General features: G+C 41.5%; 1 protein-coding gene across 1 annotated transcript in view; it reads left to right on the top strand.

Annotated features, from left to right (window-relative positions):
* VWC2 (von Willebrand factor C domain containing 2) overlaps positions 1-14,886 on the top strand; it is a 53,954-nt gene extending 39,068 nt beyond the window's left edge. Inside the window, exon 4 of the mRNA XM_084212562.1 lies at positions 14,634-14,886. Coding sequence (XP_084068688.1) covers positions 14,634-14,785 — 152 coding nt within the window. The 3' untranslated portion in view covers positions 14,786-14,886. The remainder of the gene's footprint in view (positions 1-14,633) is intronic.
* Positions 14,887-22,142: the final 7,256 nt, after the last annotated feature.

Below are 22,142 nucleotides of genomic sequence, written 5' to 3'. Positions count from 1 at the left end.
CAATATTGTGGTCAAGATTTCCCTTAAAAACTCTTGCGGAGTTTTGGTTATGGTTTTTGGTTTGGAGTTTTTTGGTGATTTACCTCCTGTTCTGTTCAATTTTCTGTCCAATTTTCTCTCCTCCTGAAAACCCATCCACAGCTTTTGTTCCACAAAGATTCCTTACAGAATTCATTTTTTATGCATGTTAATACATGGATTTCAATTGCACATGCATAAATTACGTATAGACTTGGAATAAAGAATCAGAAAATAAATTACTAATCCAGTGATGGTTGTAGATTTTACAAGTACATATCATGCTATTAATGGTTATGGTATCAAGTGCAAAGGAGTAATTGCAAATTAAACCCTAGAGCAAGACAGGAATGAATGTCACCTTGCAATAGGGAGCGAATTAGAAGATCTGCTGGTTGCTTCCACTTGGGCTGATATCCCTCCTTTGCTAGGACATCACTTCTGCAGGGAACATCTCCTTTCCACATCTCTGGATCTCACATTTTACAGCATTCCCATCTGCTCTATAATTAAGAGCTTCTCATTTTAATTTAGTTTTGTCTTCCAGGGAGGTTCTTGAAAATAATAACTTCGACTTGACACAAACTTCTCAAGTCTCCTTTACACTCATGGTGTGTATGCAGCAGGTGAGCAGTGCTCATTTTTGTCACCAGAGAGTAGAATAATATCCCCAAGACAGATTGAGTAGCTATCACTGTAATCTTACACCAAGTGCTTAATTGTTGGTTGTAGAACATTCTGGAGTAATAACTTCATTAGAAAAGTAAAATTTAATTTTTAGTTTTACCACTTTTGTATTGTTTTATTACTCTTTTTCTAGTGCACTAATCTGAGTTTCAAAAAATTCAGTTCAAAATGTCTTGGGAATCATTTACAGTTTCATAATGCTTTGGTTTTGCCTAGGAAAAAAACAAACATAGCTTTCAGATAAACATAAAAGCACCAGCTGTTTTCCTCCAGAACTTTTATTTCCATAATAATTGCCTTTGGAGGTAATTTTACAAGAAGAAGCATATAATATGTGGAAATATTTAAGAATAGGTTTACAATAATTCTATTACTCTATATACAAAGACTGGTTTTCATGCCTCAGTAACTGCTCCAGAGGTCTTACATGTTAGGGAGAAAAAAGGAAAAGAAAGTTCTAGGAAGCACCCCAGCTTCCAAGTGCCAACTTGGCCATCTTGGGGGCCATTTCTGGAATCCAATTTTATTTTTTCAGAGTTTTCTGGGCTATTAATTTAATGAAAGTCCTGATCCAATTTCTTGCTTTTCCCTGAGTGTTTTTGCAGGAATTTGATGGCTACTTATGTGAACAGGAACCCCAGTAATAATTGGTAGTGCTTGCCTCCTCTTGGGCTTCGTGCCTTGACTTAGTGGTTGGGCATTTAAATAGTTCAGCCCCTTGCTGGGAATATCTTGTCTCTCCTTAGAAGACCAGACATCTTTGAAGTCTCCATTATATGAATTTTGGCTTCTTAGATTGTGAGTTTGCAATGGCTAAAACCAGAGTGCTGTACACAAGCCCTGGTGTTTTTTGAAGGTGTCTGTATCCTGCTGTGTGACTGGGATCAAATGTTGGATCTTCCTAGCCAAAACAGCCCGCCCTGTGATGTTAGTGTTGGTGGCTCCATCTGTTGATACCCCTTAACAAGTTGCCATGGGACTGTTGAAGGGAACCTTGAGCTAATCATCCTCACTCTGTGTTTCTTTCACTGGCTCCTGGCCCAGCTGGCATATGTCCAGGAAGCCGGAGATCTGTCTGCTCCAAGGGGGCTTTGCTCTCTGCTGGGCTCTGCCCAATTTCTCACACCTGTGTAATGGAAAGAACGAGCCTGCACCAACCACATCCTGGGAGAAGAGCACTGCACTATCAAATGGTGCTCTTGGCTTTGCAGCATGTGGGAAAATAAATGCTGTTTGAGACTAAAAGTGAAGAAGTTGGGCGATGTTATGTGGAAGGTTTTTTTTTTTTGGGTAGCGTGTGTCCTTTTATGTGTGCCCCTGTGAGTGACATAAAATTTCTATGCTGCTGCACTTCTCTTGGGTGAAAGGATTTGTATAACTCACAGAGGCAATCCTTACATTTAACAAAGATGGTTCTCATATCCTTCATGATTCGTGTCTCTCACTTTAAATCATCTGTCTTTCCATCTCAGCAAAAAGGTGATTCCTTAAAATAATTTTGCCAGTCACCCTTCCTGCTTTCTTCTTTCTTCCTCTCTGTTTGAAATCACACTGATTTGGTTTCTTCCAACACCAATGGCTTCCTAATCTCTTGCTTTTGCAATAAATCACCCTTCCATCTTCTTGTTTCCCACTCTTCCTACTCCAAATCATCTCTGTTAGCTAGTTTTTGATTCATGAGTTGTGTGAGAGTGATGCAAATGGAAGCAAGAGGAAATTAACTTCAGGTAGTGATGGATTTTCATGTTGCAACTTTATATATTTAGATTTGCATAATACCTGGTTGTATTTCTTAAAAGCTGGCTTTAGACATGGTCCTAAGCGGAGTGTGTGAATTCTCCTCAGGAACAGTGTCTCAAATTTTCAGGTCTGACTTGTTGACAGTTTCTGATCACCAGAATAACTAATATTTGATGCACCCCTTCCTATTCTGAGTATTTCTTTGATCCAAATTGAGGTGTTTTAGCATCTCCCTCAGTATTCTGTGCAAGACTTTGATGAGGTAAGGAAGTGGTCCAAGGAGCCCATGTGAGTAATGGGGCTGAAATGGGGTGCAGGGCTCAACCTGCAGACCAGACTAGTGAGCAGCTGTGGCAGCATCTGTCTGCAGGATGTACAAGGACTTGTCCCCAGAGGTGCCTCTTCCTTTCCCTCCGTGTACAGAGTCCATGGGTGGCTGGCTTGGACCAGATCCCTCGTTTTTAGGTGGCAAAGCTGGGTGTCTATACCCACACTGTGTCTGGCCAGAAGCAGTGTGCTGGAACAGGGATTGATGCCAAACTTTTCCCAGACTGCCTCCTGGCCAGCCATGGGAGCAGGGCTGCTCAGGGAACCCTGCCTGGGGTACCAGGGGCAGGAAGAGCACGCTTTCACAGAGACGTTTTCCTGTGATTTTGAATTCAGCTTCCTCCACGGGTAGCAAATTCAGTCTTTCCAAAGCAAGCTGTGTCAGGGCTGTGTTTCGTAACCACCAGGGGAAAATCATTAAAGGGGATAAAAAGCTGGAATTATTGATTGAGCAGCATGGAGGGCAAAGCATAGCCTCTCTTTTGCTCCTAAAAATACTGTGATTTTTCTCAGTTGTGGAGTAACCTAGGTGCATCTTAAAGCTAGCTGATTAGGAATTTTTTCCTTAGGAAAACTTAACAACTCCATTTTTTACAGGTATATTCACATAGTGATAGTATGACATTAAAACAGTTAGCAATTACAACTGTATATTTTGTAAATTTTCACACCTATAGAATTAATATGTTAAGACTGTGACTAAACAGTTTCTTCATTTTCCTGTTCTGGTTCCCATGCATTACACCTGTTTTTCACAAGGACAGCTTTTTATTTCAGTCAGTGAAGCTAACAATGCACAGCAAAGGACGTTGTTGGAATTCATTGTATTTTAAAATGACGCATGACATGCTGGCAGTTGTCGTTCATGCTTTGGCACAGATCCCTGACATTTCTATTCCTGTAAGAAGGGGTACTATTTTTCAGGTTTTAGGAGGAAGATTATTGGAAACATTCTAAATGAGAAAGGTAGGAGAGGGAAAGAAGGTGGTCAGTCTTCAGTATGTATTGAAGAATATCCTTTGTGGAACTGTTTGGATTCTTTTATTGTTTTAAATAACAGTTGTTCTGGTACTGGTCTTGGCTAGGTACTTACCTTTTGTAACTCAAAAGAAATGGATAAAATAAGCACAAAATCACAGATGCAATCAAGAAAATGCCACAGGGCCAAAGTCCTCAAGTACAAAGCTGAGCAGTTCAGATGTGACAGACCAGTTATTTCTGTTACTGCAGAAACTTTATTGCCTTTAAGAGACTTAACCTCTGTTTCCTTTTTCTGCAGCTGTCAGCTGTGCTCACAGCTTGTCTGTATGAGAGGGTTATGCAGGTGTCTGAGATCCCAAACTGCAGCTCCTTCAGTGTTAACATTTTTTTCTCATTGGTGTGTATTGCTTCAGCAGCAGACTACCTAGAGAAAGGTGTGCTTGGGACGTCTGTACACCTACAACCAGAGCAAATGAACTCCAGTGAAGAGTGGCTAGAAATCTGTCTGTGTATGCAAGCTGCTAAGTTCGTAACAAAACAAAAAATAAAAACCCAAAGGTGGCACAAAACACGAAATAACAACAAAAAGTCAAACCAAGTCTTTATAAAATACCTAAACTTGCAAGGGGACTGTGTAATTGGGAGAGTTGTAACTGTCTGGTGTGACAGTCTGTCAGGACTTGAATGATACTACATTTAGGATTTTGGTATAAATAATTCTCTGTAAGAAAGATAACCTCTGGTTTAACTGTATTCAGTGTGTTTATTCTAAAATGTGGTGAAAAAAAATGGCTGATGCTTGACTGATGATCTTTTGTGGGTTCTATTGAATAAGTCCTTGTAGTAGTAGGTAGCCACTGACCATCCTCACATATTGTATTCTCAATACCCAATGATTTATAGTGACTGGAAAAATACACTGATTTAGATTCTGCTTCATTGCTAAAGCAGAATTATACTATATTTTGGTACCACTTTAGCTTTTGATTTAGTTGAAATCTTTAAGGATTTTCCCAAAATAATTCTCTAAATCTTATCCTTCATTAGTATCCTTCATTTAGCCTCTGTTTCAGGACATATAAAATCCTGACTGTATGTGCATTTTGCTTAAGTTACTGACTACTTCTTAGCGACCTAACTAGCCTAACTGATAGACACTACAGCCCACCAGTGCTGCAGTGTTCTGGCTAATTAAAATGTGCTTTTTGTTACAGTGTTTGCAGCAAATCTCTGAGGCCTGTATCACATGCTTTTGGAAGAGCAGAATCTTTTTAAGCTTGCATAACAGTTTTTAGGACAACCTGTTGAGGATCTTTCAACAAAGGCATTTCACATGGCTTGCTTAATCTGAAGAGTAAGCTGGTGCTTCCCAGTGCAAAGAAGATGTCTTAGTGCTGAGCAGATCTTTCACCAGGCCCTCAGTTATCCTGCCAAGCCCAGCAGGGTCACTGGCATGAATAAACAGCTTAAGAAAGGGCAGGATTAGCCCCGTTAACCTCAACAGAAGGGTTTTTAAACTCCCATGCTACAAGTGCTGGGGCAGGCAGGCGTTGTACTCCACTGCAGCCCACAGACTGCCCCATCACTGCTGCCGGTCCTTGCAGTGCCTGCAAATGCTCCTGCAGTTTCTGTAACAGAGGGAAAAATTAGCAATGATTCAGTTTGTTTTCTTAGCCATGAGTGCCCTCTCTGAGCTTCAGAAGTAATTTCCAAGTAGCCGGTGCTATTGCCACACCCTCCCTGGGCTCCACTCCATTGCCAGCATCTCTGCAGAATGCTGCACCACCGCTCATGTCCCAGACCAAGCCACCCTCCTCCCTTCCAGGCTGGCTTTAGCCCAGGCTGGTTCACAGTCCAGGGGCACCAGAGAGGGGGCTAAGGGAGTGCAGGCAGGCAGCTCTCTGAGCTGTGCCTGGGCCCAGCAGGCAGGGACAATGGTGAGCAGGGTAAGCAGTGCCAGCCCCCAGGAGTTCCTGCTTCTCCCACAGCATTCTCCTGGAGAAATGAGCTGCTTGTGGCTTGCGCTGGTTCACTGTTCACTTGGTAAAAAAAACAGCTGATGAGCAGACCCAGCGAGTGGAGCTACATCCAGCTGGCTGCTGGTCACTGCTGGTGTTCCCAGGGACACAGGATTCAAGGGACACACCTTGAATCCTCTGTCCAGTTCTGGGTCCCTCACTACAAGGACATGGATGTGCTGGAGCATCAGAGAGGGACAGTGGAGCTGATGTAGGGAGTGCATGTCCTATGAAGACCAGCTGAGGGAGCTGGGGTTGTTTAGCCTGGGGAAAAGGAGGCTCAGGGGAGACCTTATTGCTCTGTAAAACTACCTGGAAGGAGGTTGCAGCCAGGTGCAGGTCACGTCTCCCAAGTAGCAGGTGACAGGAAGTAGCCTCAAGTTATGTCAGGGGAGATTTAGACTGGATATTAAAAAAAATCTGTATAGAAATGGTGTTCAGGCTGCCCAGGAAAGCAGTGGAGTCACCATGCCTGAAAGCATTCATTAGGCATGTGGATGTGCCACCTGGGGACAGGGTTTAGGGGTAGACCTGGCAGTGCTTGGTTACATAGGGACCCAATGAACTTAGAGATCTTCTCCAACATAAATGTTTCTGTGATTCTTTGTTATCTCAGGTATCTGACTTTTTTTTCCATACATTCAAGCCCGATGTTTTTAATTTCCTAATCATCTGGGTTGTGACAGACCTACAAGAAAGCTGAACCTAAAATCGATATGCAGCTTGCTGGCTTCTAAGTGTTTGTGTAATTTTCTGTGAGATACCCACAATGTTCAGCTCATGTCTAATTGGTGCTGTTCCTGGGCTGAATACAATGTCCTTTTACAAGTAATGAAATTATTTTAAGTAGCCTATTTGAGTCTTTCTGTATTTTCTCTGATAAAGGAAGTTGTTTGATACAGTATATTTTTATGGCAGTCAAGCCTCATGTTTAATTTGGCCCTTTTATGCTTCAAGACTTTCTATTAGGCTCAGGTGGTATTGGATTGTGTGGTGTTTGATGCTCCTTCGCTTCTTTGTATTCAGTACACAAAAAGCTGAAATACTGCTCACTGGATGCACCTGAAAATCTAAGGTGACAGCAGCAGTGGCAGGTTGCAGACTGTTCCCTTCCTGCAAGCCATTTCTATCTGTGCAAAACTGCAGCCTTTTTCGGTAGTGACACTAGTGGCATTGTCAGTGGTTTTGGTGGTATTTGGCATTGTCATTCCAGGGATGTTAACATCACCAGCAAGTTCAAGGTGGTGGAGAATCAGAGCTGGAAAGAAGGAGTGGTGAAAAGGATCAGTCCAGTGGCTGTGGTGGCATTGTTTCATGTTCTGTGGGTCTTTTTGGACACTACTGCAATTTCTAGAACTGGAGCCAGAATTAAATGTTCATCAATAGTGCTGTCACATGTGATAAATGAAAAAGTAAAACAACAGAACATGGTCATAAACAGGGCTTGTGAGTCTCATCAGCAGAAATTAAAGCCCAACTCTTAAGTAGATTATAGTTGGTTTATCTTCTGGATTAAAGCTCATGCACCCACACAGGCACACGTAGGCTACTGCAAGTGCCAGAGATTTGATACCCACTTGGTCACAGCAGTGCCACTGATGACATGGTCACCCTGTTTAGTTACAGAAGAGCTTCCTTGGGCTCTCTTCTATCTGTCTAACAGCAGACACTTCTATACACATCCTTCTAAATTAGTTAGCAAAATGTTATTTTAAATCTGTTATTTTAAATCTTCCAATCTGTCATTTCCCTATGCATCTAACAAAATATGGCCCTAACAGAAGGAGGGTTTTTTTAATTGTTAAAATCACCAAAGCTCTGTCTAGCATGAAAAAAAATATGCTTTCATGGAGGGTTGCATATTGCACCCATTGCTTTTTTGTTACTTCCCATGGCAGGTAGGAATATCCCAAAATGGATATACTTTTATTTTGCTTTTCCTTGTCATACATATATGTACATGCACACATAGTCTGTTAGGATATCTGCCATGGTTCTCTGGCTCCCAGTATCTTAAAGCATTGATAAACTGTGGAAAAAGTACATGATTTTTCAGGGTCTCAAATTGCTTTTAAAATTGGGTTTATCTGAATCCTTCTTCTGTTGAAAACTCTCTTTTGGGCTTGGTTCAGTTGTGTCCAGAGGTACTGAGGCAAGTAAAAGATTTCGATGAATTGGGGGAAGTCAGAACCATGACAGTAGCAGGGGTGATGAACTTATTTGTGTGAGAGAGTCAGAGTCTGCTGTAATCCTGGTCACAGACTCCTTTTGCCAGCTGCTTTTTGTGCTTTATCTTCTGAGCTGACATTTCACAGGAGACAGATGTATTATATATATACACAGACATCCACGTGAGAGGGAAACAAAATCAAGTCAGGGAGATACATACAGACCCCTTAGAAGAGATTAGAGATTGGAAGGACACAAAGCAGGTACTGATACCATCTCTGGGGAAAGTGATTAGGTTTGAGAGGGATGAGGGAGATAGTGCCCATGTCTCAGAGGTCTTTCTCTTGTGGAGCTATGTGCCTTATTTTAATGTCTCACCATGCCACATTAGCACATTTCAAAACCCATCTTGAACAGCTAGGCAGGTGAGAAGGGACTTTGTGTTCCTGTGCACTGGGAGGCAGGCATAGCCAGCCTGTGGTTTGGTCCTCAGTTGTCCTAGCTCCTCAGTGTAACTTCCAAAATGTCCTTGGCTTTGCATTGTGGCATCACAGGTCATCTGCAGCAGTGGACAGCTTGAAATGCAGGCAGGTGGTTGGCTACATTTTCCAGCTCAGTGTTTCATTAGTCTCCCTGGTATCTGCAATGGAGTAAATCTCAAAACATCAGAAAGAAGAAGATCTGGGAGATGGCAGGGAGGCTTTGCTTTCTCCAGCATGTTCCTGAACCTACTGAGCAACAAAAACACTTCTGCTGTGCATGGAAGACTGCCAAATAGCATTTCTGGACAGCCAAATTTTTACGTAACACAGGCAGCAACAGGTTTCACTTAAGTTTCACATGTTTGTTTCTATAAGATTTCTATCTGATGTAGAATTCACAAGTGTAATGAAAACATCAGCTCAACTTTTTCATCAGTGGTCACAACAGAAAGGCAAATGTCAGGAAGTAGGAGGAAAATGGGAAGCAAAACAGGGAATATCACAGTGCTACTGTACAGGTCCGTGGTGTCTGTACAATTTGTGTATGGTACACAGGTCTGATCATCACAGCCCCAAAAAGAGGTAGCAGAACTGGGGGAGATCTGGGGAGGTGAGCAGGGACAGTGATGGTGCACAGCTGGCCTCTTCAACCTGCAGGTGAGGTAATGGGATGGAAGGGAAGCATGATACAGGTCATGACAGCGTGACAGAAGTGGGGATGGTTGTTACCACCTCTTCCACTATGAGGATTTTGAAATATCGAGCTGAGGTACTGTGTGGACAACAAAAGGAAATGGTTCTACCCTGTGCACAATAGCTGTGGACTTCCTTGGAACCAAATTCTGTTTATCAGAATTTGGTTCAGCAGAATGTTGGGGAGGCTAATCATAAAGTAACCTTTTAACTCCATCCATTAACTCCACTAGCTCAGCAGGCAGGAGCCATTGACCAAATATCCGGTGGAGGCAGTGCTGGAAGCTGGACATGTGTGCTTGCTCTGTCCCTGCATACTTCCCCATGCTTCTCCTTCTGCCTCCTCCTGGTGCAGGTGGACCTCTGATCTCACCCAGCACTGCTCATTCTTGTATGTTGTCATGGTTCTCAACACTTCCAGGGCAAAGTGTAGGATCTCTCTTTCCACGTTGTAACCATTGGAGTTGTCTCTGTGAAAAATTTAAAAAAAAGAGTAAATAGAACGAAGAGGGTAGGCTAAATACTGAGGTTGTGTAATTTGCAAAGTGCTCTACTACCCCATGAATGATGCCAGAATGAATGATGCCAGTGATGGATGCCAGAAAACTGTCAGGGTGGATGGGACTGCCGTCAGGTGCCTTGGAAGGGGCCTGTTTGCTGCAAGGAGCTGTTAAAGAGGCAGCTGTGAGGAAGCTTAGTGCAAACCAGAGCCCAGAGCAGTCTTACATCTAAGTGTTGTGTTACAGAGAGGTTGTCACTGTAGTTTTAATTGGCAAAAATCCACTGTGACTTATTCTCCAGGCAAGCACATTAACTTGCAGTTGAACAGATTTCTTTGTCCATGGTTTGGTTTAACAGATGATGGAAACAGTTGATTAAATTATGGTTTACCAAATTGCTGTATCTCATATTTTGTAACTGATTGGAGCATGTGCCCATACAAAAGCAAGGACAGGAGGAAGAGGAAACAGGAACAGCTCTGTGACATGCAGCTGTGGTTTTGTGGAAGGAGGGGAGGAGTAGTTTCAGAGAGGCTCTTCTGAGGTTGTCAAGGTTACAGGTGCTTCTGTAGGTGAGTGGCTTGGGCATTCTCTGCTGAGAACTGGCGTCAGCTGTTTCTGTCTGAGATAAAAAAATTTGCATTTTAATTAAATTTTTGTCTTTGTCAACACTGAAGCATAGCATATAAGTCGTTGGAAACTTTTCACAGGACCAGTGAAATTATAAAAAAAAAAAAATTACAAAAGTAGCATTTATCCCAATAATATTTTAAAACTTCATTAGTTTTTAAGTGTTTCCAAGATGAGGATCTCTTTATAGTCTCTCAATGAATTAACCACCCAGAAATGCCTTCTTAGTTCTCTAGATCCCAATAAAAATATTGCTTTTGGAAGCTAGGATTCACTGTTTTAGATGCAGGGAAGCCAAGAGCTGCATGCCAGTCTGGTGCTCAGTGTGAGAACTGAGGATTTGCACTCAACTTGCTGCTTTGAGACACGGCTGCAATGGCAGCAACTGTGCCTTAGCCCTGGGAAAGAAATCTGTGCTGATACCAGCGTGGCATGGCTCGAGAGGAGTCTGACAGCACCAGTTGTATGCTTTAGGAAAACAAACAGTGTCGTGGTAGATTTCAAGCTGCGCTCAGAATTGATACAATATGTCATCATGAATTTTCTGCCAGATTTAAGAGTGATACGCAAGATCTTTATCTGCTGTGAGCAAGTGCAGCACCACTGAGTGCCTTAGTGCTATGTAAGTGTACACAGTTGGGGATGGGGCCAGGAGGTTTAGACTGCAGAGCAAACAAGCCAGCAGTGCACTGAGCTAGCACCAGGTGCTGAAATTGGGCAGAGTAGTGGTGTAGCCAAAAAGGAGCTCAGAAAGCAGGCAACCTCCTTTGTACACCAAGGAGAGCAAATTCACTGCCCCTGGAGCAGCAGCATCTAGTGAGAAAGCCCACCACTGCCGTGGGGTTGGAACAGCCCCAATTTACTTGGAAATGCTTTTCGTGTGCTAAGTCAGGTAATTTTGCAAACTTAAAAACTCAAAAATTAAAAAAAAAAAACTTTTGAAAATCTTGCTAAATGAATATTAACTGCCCAGTTTTAAGTAAAGCTGTACTTTCAGCGAATGCCTTGCCATTGTGGCAGCTCTGAATGTGGAGGACTTCCCTCTTCAGAGGGAGACTGAGGAAATGGCACTCTTACGCTTTTAAAATTATCTTTTGTGTGCCTGCCATGCCTCCAGGCCTTCTCACTGTTCAAAATCTTCAATTCCTCAGTTTCCCTACTCTCCTTTTAGACAGGCAGAGAATCCTTAATGGCTTCATCACTGCTGTCCTTTCAACTGGATTTGATGATCCTTGTGGATCTCTTCAAACTTGGAATATTCTGGGATTGTGACAGGCTGGAGGCACAGGAGTAGCCAGAGCAGCCCTTCACCAAGGCTCCCACCAGTGCTGTCCCATGTGTACCCCATCACTGCAGGCTGGTCTCGTCAGTCCAGCCATGAAAATCTGTGTTCTGCATCCGCTCCTCAGAGGAAGAGGAAAGGGAGGAGTGTTCCCTGTGCTGCGGGAAGGAAGCCACGGGACACCAAGAGCCAGGACAGGCTCATACAGCTTCAGAATTGAATGAGGGTTGGGGTGAAGCTCAGAGTTATTTTTCCTAGAAGTCTGAGACTTTGGAGAAATGATAAAAGAAGAGTTGTGGAATTATTTTCCCTTGTTTGGACACTATGTTGCACTGAATTTATGTGCATGATGTTGCAGTAATCCTGTCAGTTCGGCCTGTTCATTCATGACCTTTTCTGTAACGTTACCCACAATGTTGTGTGCGATACTGCAGAGAAAAAGGTGAGGGCAAGGATGCCAGCTGACTGTTGTCAGCTTAAGTATGATGTAAGACACCCACAGTAATGATGGGTGCAAATGCAGAACCAGAAAATGGGCAATTTTCTAATGAAAAGTTCCATGGTACTAAAACAACATTTGCTGCTGCCATTTATTTTTTCAGGTCTCTTTTCAGGTAGATGATTATTGTTCTTTTGTAGTTTTACCAAAGCAATGACTTACCCCCATATAAAATAGTTTAACAGTTGAGGTCTTACTTGTTGAATCTTTACATTCAGTAACTTTCTGGTGTAAAAAGGACTCATCACACATGACATTAAAGTGTTGCTCATTGTGACTGGAGGCATTTACATTCTGAATCCAAGTGAATTATATTAGTTGTGTTGCACCGTTTTTACTTCATTCCCCAGTTGGTTTTATAACCAAGTATAACCTATAACATTTGCTTTTCCAGAATAAAATAAATCCTGTGCAGGGGATTGACATCACATTTTTTCCTGTGGTGCCTTTTAAGTAGTGTTTAAATTTCAAGTGGTCTTGTAGGTTGCATACAAATTCTCCATGGAAAGTAGATTCTGTTTTTAATATTTTAACTCTTTATATCATATAGCTTTGTAAATAATGGGGCTGTTACAGTCCAGCATGCAAAACATTCAGGTATCTTTAGTAATGTGCAGGTGAACTCATTTTGGGATGAAGCTTTATTAATTGCAAGAAGAATGCTGTATTTAAGAGAAACAGAATTGTACAGATCAGCATTCAAATATTTTCCACCAAGGACAGCATGGTTAACTCTGCTTCACCTTGGTTGAAAACCTGGGCACCTCCCAGTGTGCAGTGGGGACCCAGGAGCATTGCTTCCACCCCAAAAGTCCTCCTTGCAGTGTTTCCAGCTCAGTGATACTTTTTACATGTACAGATGGAGGGACTGAAAACGCAGAAGTGTCACAGTAACACTAGGATAGTGAAGCAGGTGATTTAAATGCGATGTGCTGTATTTTGCTGCACTTTCTGCATCCAAATGCCCAGGAAGTCACCCAAAACTGTGAAAGAAGCCACATGTTGGAGATAATTGTCAACAGTCAGTTCCAAAACCAGGATAGGCAGCCCAGGGAAGTGGTGGAATCACTATCCATGGAAGTGTAGGAAAGGTATGTGGATGTGGTACTTGGGGATGTGGTTTGGTGTGGAACACAGTGGTGGTGGGTTAACAGTCAGACTCAGTCACCTCAGAGGTCTTTTCCAGCCCTAATGATTCTACAGTCTGTGGTTCTATGAAAACAAAGTATGGGCTTAAATATTGAGGGCATTAAGAAAGGAGTACAACGTGGGGAAGCAATTTTCTGCAGGTCTTGCTGGTCTCATCTAGAGGTAATTCTTACGTGAGGAGGGGCTTTCTTTATGGCCAGTTTGGCATCTAGTTCTCAGGCTGTTGTGTGCACACAAAGACATAACCTGTTTCAATGAGGTAACTGATTTGTGAACTCTTTGGTTTGTTCTTCAAAATGCACAGCCCAGGAGGTGGGCTACATTTCTGTAGAAGAAGACAAAGCCATGCTCTTTGGTGTAGGTCTTGGAGTAAACCCTCAGCAGTGGAAGACTGAGCCCATCTGGGATATATTTATCTGTATGGCAAACAGGCTGGCAGTCAACAAGTGTTTCGTGCATCCACAGCCTTTAAGAATTTCAGCAGTATCAGGTCAGTGTGTCCTGGCCCCTCTTACAGATCCTGCCCTGATGACAGTGGTGCCAAAGTGCTGTGAAGTGGCCAGGCTGTGCCTGAGCTGCTGCTGTTTGTGCTCATTAAATGGAAGGGCCAGGTCCCACTGGGGGCATGACAGTGGATAGATGCATGGTTGGAGGGTTTAATGCTGCTCTGCAAGGGCATGTGGATTTTCAAGGCAGAAATAGACTTCTTTTTTGACATATAAAAATATGTCTGAAGAAATATAGATAATCCAGCTCTCACAGCCTTCTCCTTTTTAAAAGAACCAGATTGGTCTTCTGAACATTGTGCTGGTGGGTTTTTCTTCTGCCTCATCCTTGGAAATGAAGTTATTTCAGTGTACTATGAAAAGAGGTGTTTGTAGACTTGCTGACTTACATAAAATGGAATATTTCATTTTATACATGAAAAATATCCTCATTCAGAAGAGGCTGAAGCTATTCCACTCTGCTGGAAATAGACTATTTTCTCATGAAAGGGAAGATAAACTAATGTGATACTATGATTACTACAGAAAGTAAAATGCTTGTTTCCAGTGGGAAAAAAGTAATAAAATGTATAAGTGGCTCTCTAGCTAGCTTACAGAATCACTGTTGAATTATCAACAGCTGGCATTTCCTCTAGCTTCAGTCTGTGTTCATCTGCACCATCAGGGTGTGCCCAGCTCTCTGTCACAGCTGCATGTTGCACAGAAAGGTTTTTTTGCACGTTCCTGCGCAGGGAGCAGGGACAGTCCGTACCAGGAACATCCAGCCACTTGGGCAGGCAGGTTCCTTGTGTTCCTTGCTGCTTTTATACCTTGTGCGTGCTGCCCATGTTTGTGTGATGTGCCCAGCATTGCTCCCATTGCTGTAGGCTTTCTGTGCCCAGGACCAGGACCGTGCTAGGCTGGATTGCAGTGTGCTGCTGGTGTCACATAATGAATTCTCTCCTTCTTTCAGGCCCGAACTGCTTTGCAGAAACCCTTGTGATTCCAGCAGGCCGGGAGGTGAAAACTGATGAATGCACTATATGTCACTGCACTTACGAAGAAGGCACGTGGAGGATTGAACGGCAAGCCATGTGCACTAGACATGAATGCAAGCAAATATAGGAAATCTACAAATCTACAGACTTCTCGTGGTTTTTATAAAATATCCCACGGCAGTGAGCACCCAAGATGACCCAGGGAAATCCGAATGAGAAGATTCTGGCGAGGAGCAAGGAATAAAATACTGATATTTTGTTTTTCAAAGTAACATAATTCTGCAAGCAAAGAAGTGCATATATTTAAAACATTTGGACATAAGAATACCTGTCTTAAATGTGTTATTTTCACAGTGAGTACACTTAAATACACTATAAAATATTCTATGTATTTCTATAATACCATTATAGAGCTTAAAAATAAATGTTTTATATAGACAATACAGATTGAAGTACTGTAGCATTGCCTCTCCTCTTGTATACGTGCGCCATGGCTAAAACTATACATTTCTGTTCCAGTTTCACTATAGGAAGATTTTCTTGTGTGTTTTTTGGTTTTGTTTTGGGTTTGGGGTTTTTTTGCTGTTGCTTATTTTGAGTTTACTAGGGCAGGCAAGAGATAGCACGTGACAAAACTTTGGCATTCTCAGTTTTGGAAAAAAGAGGAGAAGAATAGGCTTTCGGAGAACATGTGTTCATTTATGAACATAAATGGGCTGTCATGTTGAGGTGAGTGAGCTCCATGTCTTAGTTTTACTTGTGCTCCTATCTCCTGATCCACTGCCAAGATAACTTGAAGCAGTGGTAATGTGAAACTGGTCATAGCTGCTGCTAAAAATTTATTCAGATGAATTCAGTTCTTAATATTCATTTCAAACATAAAGTTTATCAGCAGGACAGATATCACTGTGACATAATACAGCATCACAAAGCTGGTGGAAGTGATGGTGAGTAACCACAGAGCATCATTGATGTGATGCATAATGGATATGGAGAAGTGCAGCTTGGAAGGACTACAGCAGCCAAACAAGCCTTCACTGATGTGGGTCCACATTGCTAAGTTGTGGGCAGGAGAGCTGGTTAGTAGCACCATTCCCTAGCCCTGCTCTTGCCACCTTTTTGGAACCTGGGTCAACATTTTGTTTGGCAGTGTACAGAATCTTACACACTCTGTATTGAAGTGAAAGGTTTAAAACTCTGTCTTTGAATCCATCAGAGGATTTCTAGCACATAATCTGCATGGGAGGTGAATTACAGCTCCCTGCCTCAGCCACCAGCAGCCTTTGCTTAAATTCATTTCAGTTTAGTTTAGTTTGTCATCAAATCCAACAATATATCTCTTTTGGATACCTGCTAAGGCAGTAACTCAAGAAATATGGATTTACTTTTAAGCTTTTGCTGGAGGGAAGATTTGATGAATAAATGTCTGAAACCAGAATATTATTGCTTAAATTCCCACTTACTCTTTGCTAATTTCTCCTGTGGTGTAACCTGGTTAACCACCTTTGCATCCATACAAAGTAGGACTTTCTGCTGCTTCTGAGCACGGAGGAACTTTTGCCAGTGACTTCAGTGGATCTCAGTTATCACCTCATGTCCTTATTTTGAGCATATTTCTATCGCTGTGAGTTATTTGGGATATATGTTTTGTCTAAAACTTGTGATAAAGTATACCAAGCCATTTCACAGGAGTCAGTAGTCATATGACAGAGAGCTAGCTCCTAAGCCAGTCAGACCAATGCCTCATGGCTATTGGCCTCTGCTTACTGAAATCAAGTTCAGCACAGCTCTCAGAAAGTGCCACGAGTGCCAGTGGTCTTCCATGCCTGACTTCTCAAGACAAGTGGAAGTACCCATGTAGGAAGCGGCCATGAAACTTGAGCAGAGAAGGTAAACTTAAAACTCAAGGTGGGATTGCCTTTCCAAGTAGGCTGCTTGGTGACTCTAAGAGACCATATGTGTTTTCAGTGAACTGTGAGAAACTCACAGTTTATGTCTTTCAGTGTAACGCCAAAATGAGTAAGTTTTTGGAATTCTCACCTCAGACTAGTAACGCTTTGCTTCTTTACTGAAGGTTCTTGTGAAGCCTTAGACCATTTCCGAGGGAAATTTCTGTTCTTTTAGGCAGTTCTCTTTGTTGAAGTAGTGAGTATGAAGTTAAAGGGTTAGTTTCTAGTGTAGCTTTTATAAATATTTTCTATTGCACATTTTTTCAAAACTATTTTTATGTCTTTCAGTCCTGGTACCAACATATTAATATCATTTTTACTGTAGTAATAGGATGGTCCTTTCGATTGCATGTGAAACTTCCCAGGCGTGTTCATCTTGACATCCAACACTGTGAGTTGTTTCTTAAAGAGGTTATATTTTGAGTTATTTCATGGTTTTTTTGGTTTTTGAGAAGCAAACTTCAGGTATTTTTAGTTTGTTTTTTTTTCTTTTTATGGAGTGATGTAGAAGTTGTTCTAAGGTTTTTCACCTTCTTTATGCTTAGATCACTGGCTGCATCCAGCCTTGGCCTGTAGTATTACCACATGAGAGCTCTGGTTTTCCCTGAGATGGGGAAATGGGCTGAGTGACTCTTTCTAGGCAGATCTCACCAGTCTTGCCCAGTTGCCACACAGTGTGCTGTGGGATAACCCCAGCAGAGAGCTACGCACCATACGGCCACTCACTCTCCACCTGCCCACCCAAGTGGAATGGTGGAAAATAAAGGAAGAGTAGAAGCAGGAAAACTCCTGGGTCAAGGTGAAAATAACTCAATAAAGAAAGAAAGGAGAGAACAAAGAAGCATCAAAAAAAAGCATGGCAATTGCATCACTCACCACCTCCCATGGGCAGGCTAGTGGCCTGAGCAGAAGATGGCCTCAACCTCACTCTTCTTCATTTTACTGCTGAGCAGAGCACTATATGGCATGGAGCATCTCTTTGGTTACTTAGTTCAGGTCACCTGCTGGTTGTGAGCCCTCCCAAGCCCTAACCCACATATCCCCATTCTACTCGCAGGGGATGAGTGAGGAGCAGAGAAGACCTTGGCACTGTGCATGTCCTGTTCAGCAATAGCCAAAACACTCTTGTGTTTCATCATTGCTTTGGGCACAAGCCTAAACCACAGCTTCCTACTACCTGTTATGGAGAGTAATTTCATCCCAGCATGTGGGTATTCTGCCAGCAGCCCCACACAGGCACAGAGGCAAACACACCAAAAGACTCCAAAAGCCAGACTCCAGCCAGTGACTGCACCAAGCAGCACACGGGCCTCTGGCAGCCGAGCTGGGGAGCTGAGATTTGCAGCCTGATGTTTAATGTCACTTCACACAGACAAGTTTAAAATTTTCTTGTTGTTTGAGTTGATAATGAAAAGAGGAAAAGTAAAATATTTAAAGTTAGCTCTTATGGAATGCATTTGGGAATCATTTGCCTTTAAACTAATTTAATCTCAAGGCAATAAAATAACAACCGCAGAACTGCTGGTGTGGCCACGTACTAATCTAAATGTTATGCTTTGGTTATGTAATATACCTGTTCATGTGTAACCGTAAAAAAATAAGAGAAAAGTCATCTGCATCATTTCCAGTGACCTAAACTCCAGAGAATATTGTCTTCCCTACTGAAGCCTAGATACTCAGCTGGTTTTTTTTCAGTGCAAACAGGATTATGCATCCTGCACATGAGGAGTTCTTCAGCTTTGCAGGTGGGTTGTGTCTATTAAAGCTGTATTTCCAGACACACTAATAACTCATGAATAATTTTGTATTTGAAGGTCTGTTGCTTGGATAATGAATATTCTTCTCAGATGTTCTCATGTAGCTGCATTGGCATGAATATGAGATTTCTGCTTCTGCTTCACTTGCTCCTGCTTATTTCCCAGTTGAAATCAAGACAATCCATTTCTGTAGGAGTGCATTATACATGAATTTGTCTTCCAGCCTGTGTAAGCAGGTGCCTGAAGAGATTACATTCTAGATGGTTTCAGGTAATTATAAAATTGCACTGTTAGTGTGCAATAGGATTCTCTCTACTACTCATTTAAGCCACAAAAATGGAAGAGCTGATACTCAAATATTATGGGAGATTTAAAAGGCAAAAGGGGAAAAAGAGAAAGTATGAGAGACAGATGAGCTGGGCATTACAATAGGAGTGTCCAACAATTAAAAAAAAAAAAACAAAAAACATGTATTTTCAAAGAGTAAGAAGAAAAGTAAATGAGGAAAGTATTTGGGCACAAAATGAATTACAAACAATTCTAGTTGGCAATGAAAAAAAAATAACATAGTAAAGGTGAATGGATACTGAAGGATGCTGCCCAGAGATGTTTTGGGGTCTCCATCTTTGAGGATGACCAAATTCCAACTGGGCACAGCCCTGAGCAGCCTGCTGTAGTTGAACTTGCACTCGGCAAGGTATTGGATAGGATGCTCTCCAGAGATGCAAAATGAAAAACCAGGTTCAAATGAAATTGAATTAAAGTCTTTAATACATACAAGAAAGAAAAAGTTATGATGAAAGGTTCCCTCACTTTGGAAAACAGCTGTTCTGTTTCCATATGGGGAACTGTACTGTCATGCTTGTAAAGTATTTGATGTTACTTTTGACAGTAACTTTAATACCAAAGTTATCATAGCTCCATGATACATAGAAGGCTTTTAAAGGCACACATTATTTAAGAATCTAATGTAATCCAATTAAATGCTCCATTTATTCCCCTTATCAGGCAATGAGTTTTCTTCACAGCCTGTCTTAACGTGGGTTTTCTCTCTGCAAAAATGCAACTTCCTACTGCATTAAAAACCAAACTCAAACTTGGGAGGCAGCACTGCATATCACAGACTATTTTCCTGACTATCCAAGAATTCAAAATTTTCAACACTTTTTGGCTAAGGTAAGTACTATTTCAGAAAGTACATAACTTGCTCAGGTTTGACAGCCACTCCTTCCCAGATTTCTCTTTCCTTTGAAAATATATTTAGGCTCAACCATAGCAGGCAAAAAAATAAACACAATCTAGTTTATTTATTTATTTATTTAATATGCCTGTAAAAGAAATACAGGAAAACTTCAAACTAGTGTGTCACTCAGTAGTTACAGAAAAGTGGAAATAATGATACAGAATATTAAATTATCAGCAATAGGAAAAAATTCTTTTCTCAGCTAAATCAGCATAAAACAAGTGTTTTTCAGAAGCCCAGGTAAACACGGGTAGAAATAATGAAGTCTCTGTACTTGACTACAGTTGGTGAATGAGAGGGAACATTCACAAATGCTGGTGTAAAGTGCCTTTGTTCATAGTAGGCAGAATTAAAGGCAAACCTTTATTTATAATCATTTACTTTGCTTTTTCCAGTAAGTCCTAAAGGTTGTGCAAACCTTGTGAAAGAAGGTAAATTTCACCTATGAGGAGGACCAATTCCCACGATTTCTGTACTCTGCTAAAATCCATAAATATGTGCATGGAGAAGAAATTCAGTATTCCAGTGTGTATAATACCCTAGTGAAAAATGCATCCATTTTATTTTTCTCTCTCAAAGTATAGATGCAAATCTATGAATGCCTTTAATGGATGAAAACATCTGCCAACCAGAGCTTACCATTTCTGATATAAAGGAAGGCAAATTATAAAAATCTCAAAGTGCTGCTTAACCTAAATGGCTATTTCCTTAAATAGCTGCATCCATTTCAGAGGATAATTCTCAAATTAGTTTGCTATCCATACCTCAGTAAGGTCCATGTGCTGTATTGCTTGTTACAGTTCCGTTTAACAAAACCACAGTCTGTATTTTCACAAAAGCAATACTGTATATGATGCTCTCTTTTTAGCCACTGCTAATTCAAATGAATGCTAACTAATTTAGTGCTGCTGTGAGTGAGAAATCATGGAGATAAGGCAGACATGCAGTGCTTAATGTAACAACCCAGTGATCTGTTCAATTCTGGTTACCACAAGAGAATAAGGAAGAGGTAGCCTTCAGTCATTCCAAGGGTTACAGTAAAAGAGAGTTTGATTTCTTAACTGCCAAACATTTTGTAATGTTCTTTACCAGCTATTTATTTTCAAATGGCATTTAATAAAAAGAGCTTTTTTGTATATTTGGCTAGTTATGCCATTTATACTAATGTTTGAGCAGTTAACAGTGTAACTGTAGAATGCTAAAAATGTGTTCTTTCCATTTTCTTCCAAGTGCCTTAGCTGCCTATGTTTTATACAAAAAATTCATATATACTTAATTCAAACCAGAAAGACAAGTGATACAGTCTTAGTAGTTACTTTCAAATGTACTGTTTTCAGTTTGGTATCCTTCAAATCAAAGTATAATATATTTGGAGCTTCAGGCTCTGTCATGTTAACAAGATATTAGTGGGAATCTTATAGTATATCTTAAGATAATACATCATATTGAGAAATTATTTCTTAGATGTAGGACAGTATTTCTTTTTAGTCCTTTTTTTCAGAGTAGAGTTTCTGAAGTCTCATATTTACCTCTGTGGTCCATATTTGTGCTTGAAAAAACAAATACCTGCAAACCTCATTCTCCAGATATGACAAAGAGGTGAAAATGGTGCCATGGTTTCACCCCAGCCAGCAGCCAAGGTGAGTGCAGCCATTTGTTCCCTGCCCCACCAGCAGGATCTGGGAGAGAATGGGAAGTGTAAAAGCTGGAACACACGTGGGTTGAGATAAAGACAGGTTAACAGGGAAAGCAAAAGCCACACACACAAGCAAAGCAAAACAAGGAATTATTCACTGCTTCCCATGGGCAGGCAGCTGTTCAGCTGTCTCCAGGAGAGCAGGGCCCCTTCACACAAAAAGGTTACTTGGGAAGACAAACACCCTCACTCCAGATGTTCCCACTTCTTCCTTCTTTCCTCCATCTTTATATACTGAGCTTGATGTCAGATGATCTGGAGTATCCCTTCGGTCAGTTGGGGTCACCCGTCCTGCCTGTGTCTCCACCCAGCCTCCCAAGCACCCCCAACTTTCTCACCAGCACGGCAATGAGAGAAGCAGAAAAGTGCCTGGCTCTGTGTAAGCCCTGCTCAGCAATACCAAAAGCATCTCTTCATTATCAACCCTTCAGCACACATCTAAAACAGAGCCCCACTACAGCCACTGTGAAGAAAATAAATTCTACCCCAGCCAAAAGCAGCACAAATGACCTTCACATCTAGCTGATTGTTATACATGAATTACATGGAAAAGAAGTGGAAGATTATAAACTCTGTAATGCTTATTAAGAACTGAGCAATTTGCATTTACAAAACAAATAGGATTTTAAACAGGAGTCCACTAGTGAATACCAACTTAAACAAGGCACTTAGTGAATGATGATGGCAAGGAATGCATTGAGTCAATCAGTAATTCTGAGCAGTCTTACAAAAGTAGATGAATGTCAGGAAAAGTATCATGGTACTTCATGTAGCTGTTTGTTTTCTTCAGGTAAGAACAGAAGTCTTGTGTTCAACATGGTCTCTTAAAGCTGGACAGG

The sequence above is a fragment of the Fringilla coelebs genome (genome assembly GCF_963513975.1).
Source record: "Fringilla coelebs genome assembly, chromosome: 1".
In the NCBI taxonomy this organism is placed as follows: Eukaryota; Metazoa; Chordata; class Aves; order Passeriformes; family Fringillidae; genus Fringilla; species Fringilla coelebs.
The sequence above is the reverse complement of the archived record's forward strand: the minus strand, read 5'-3'. Positions and strand labels throughout refer to the sequence as shown.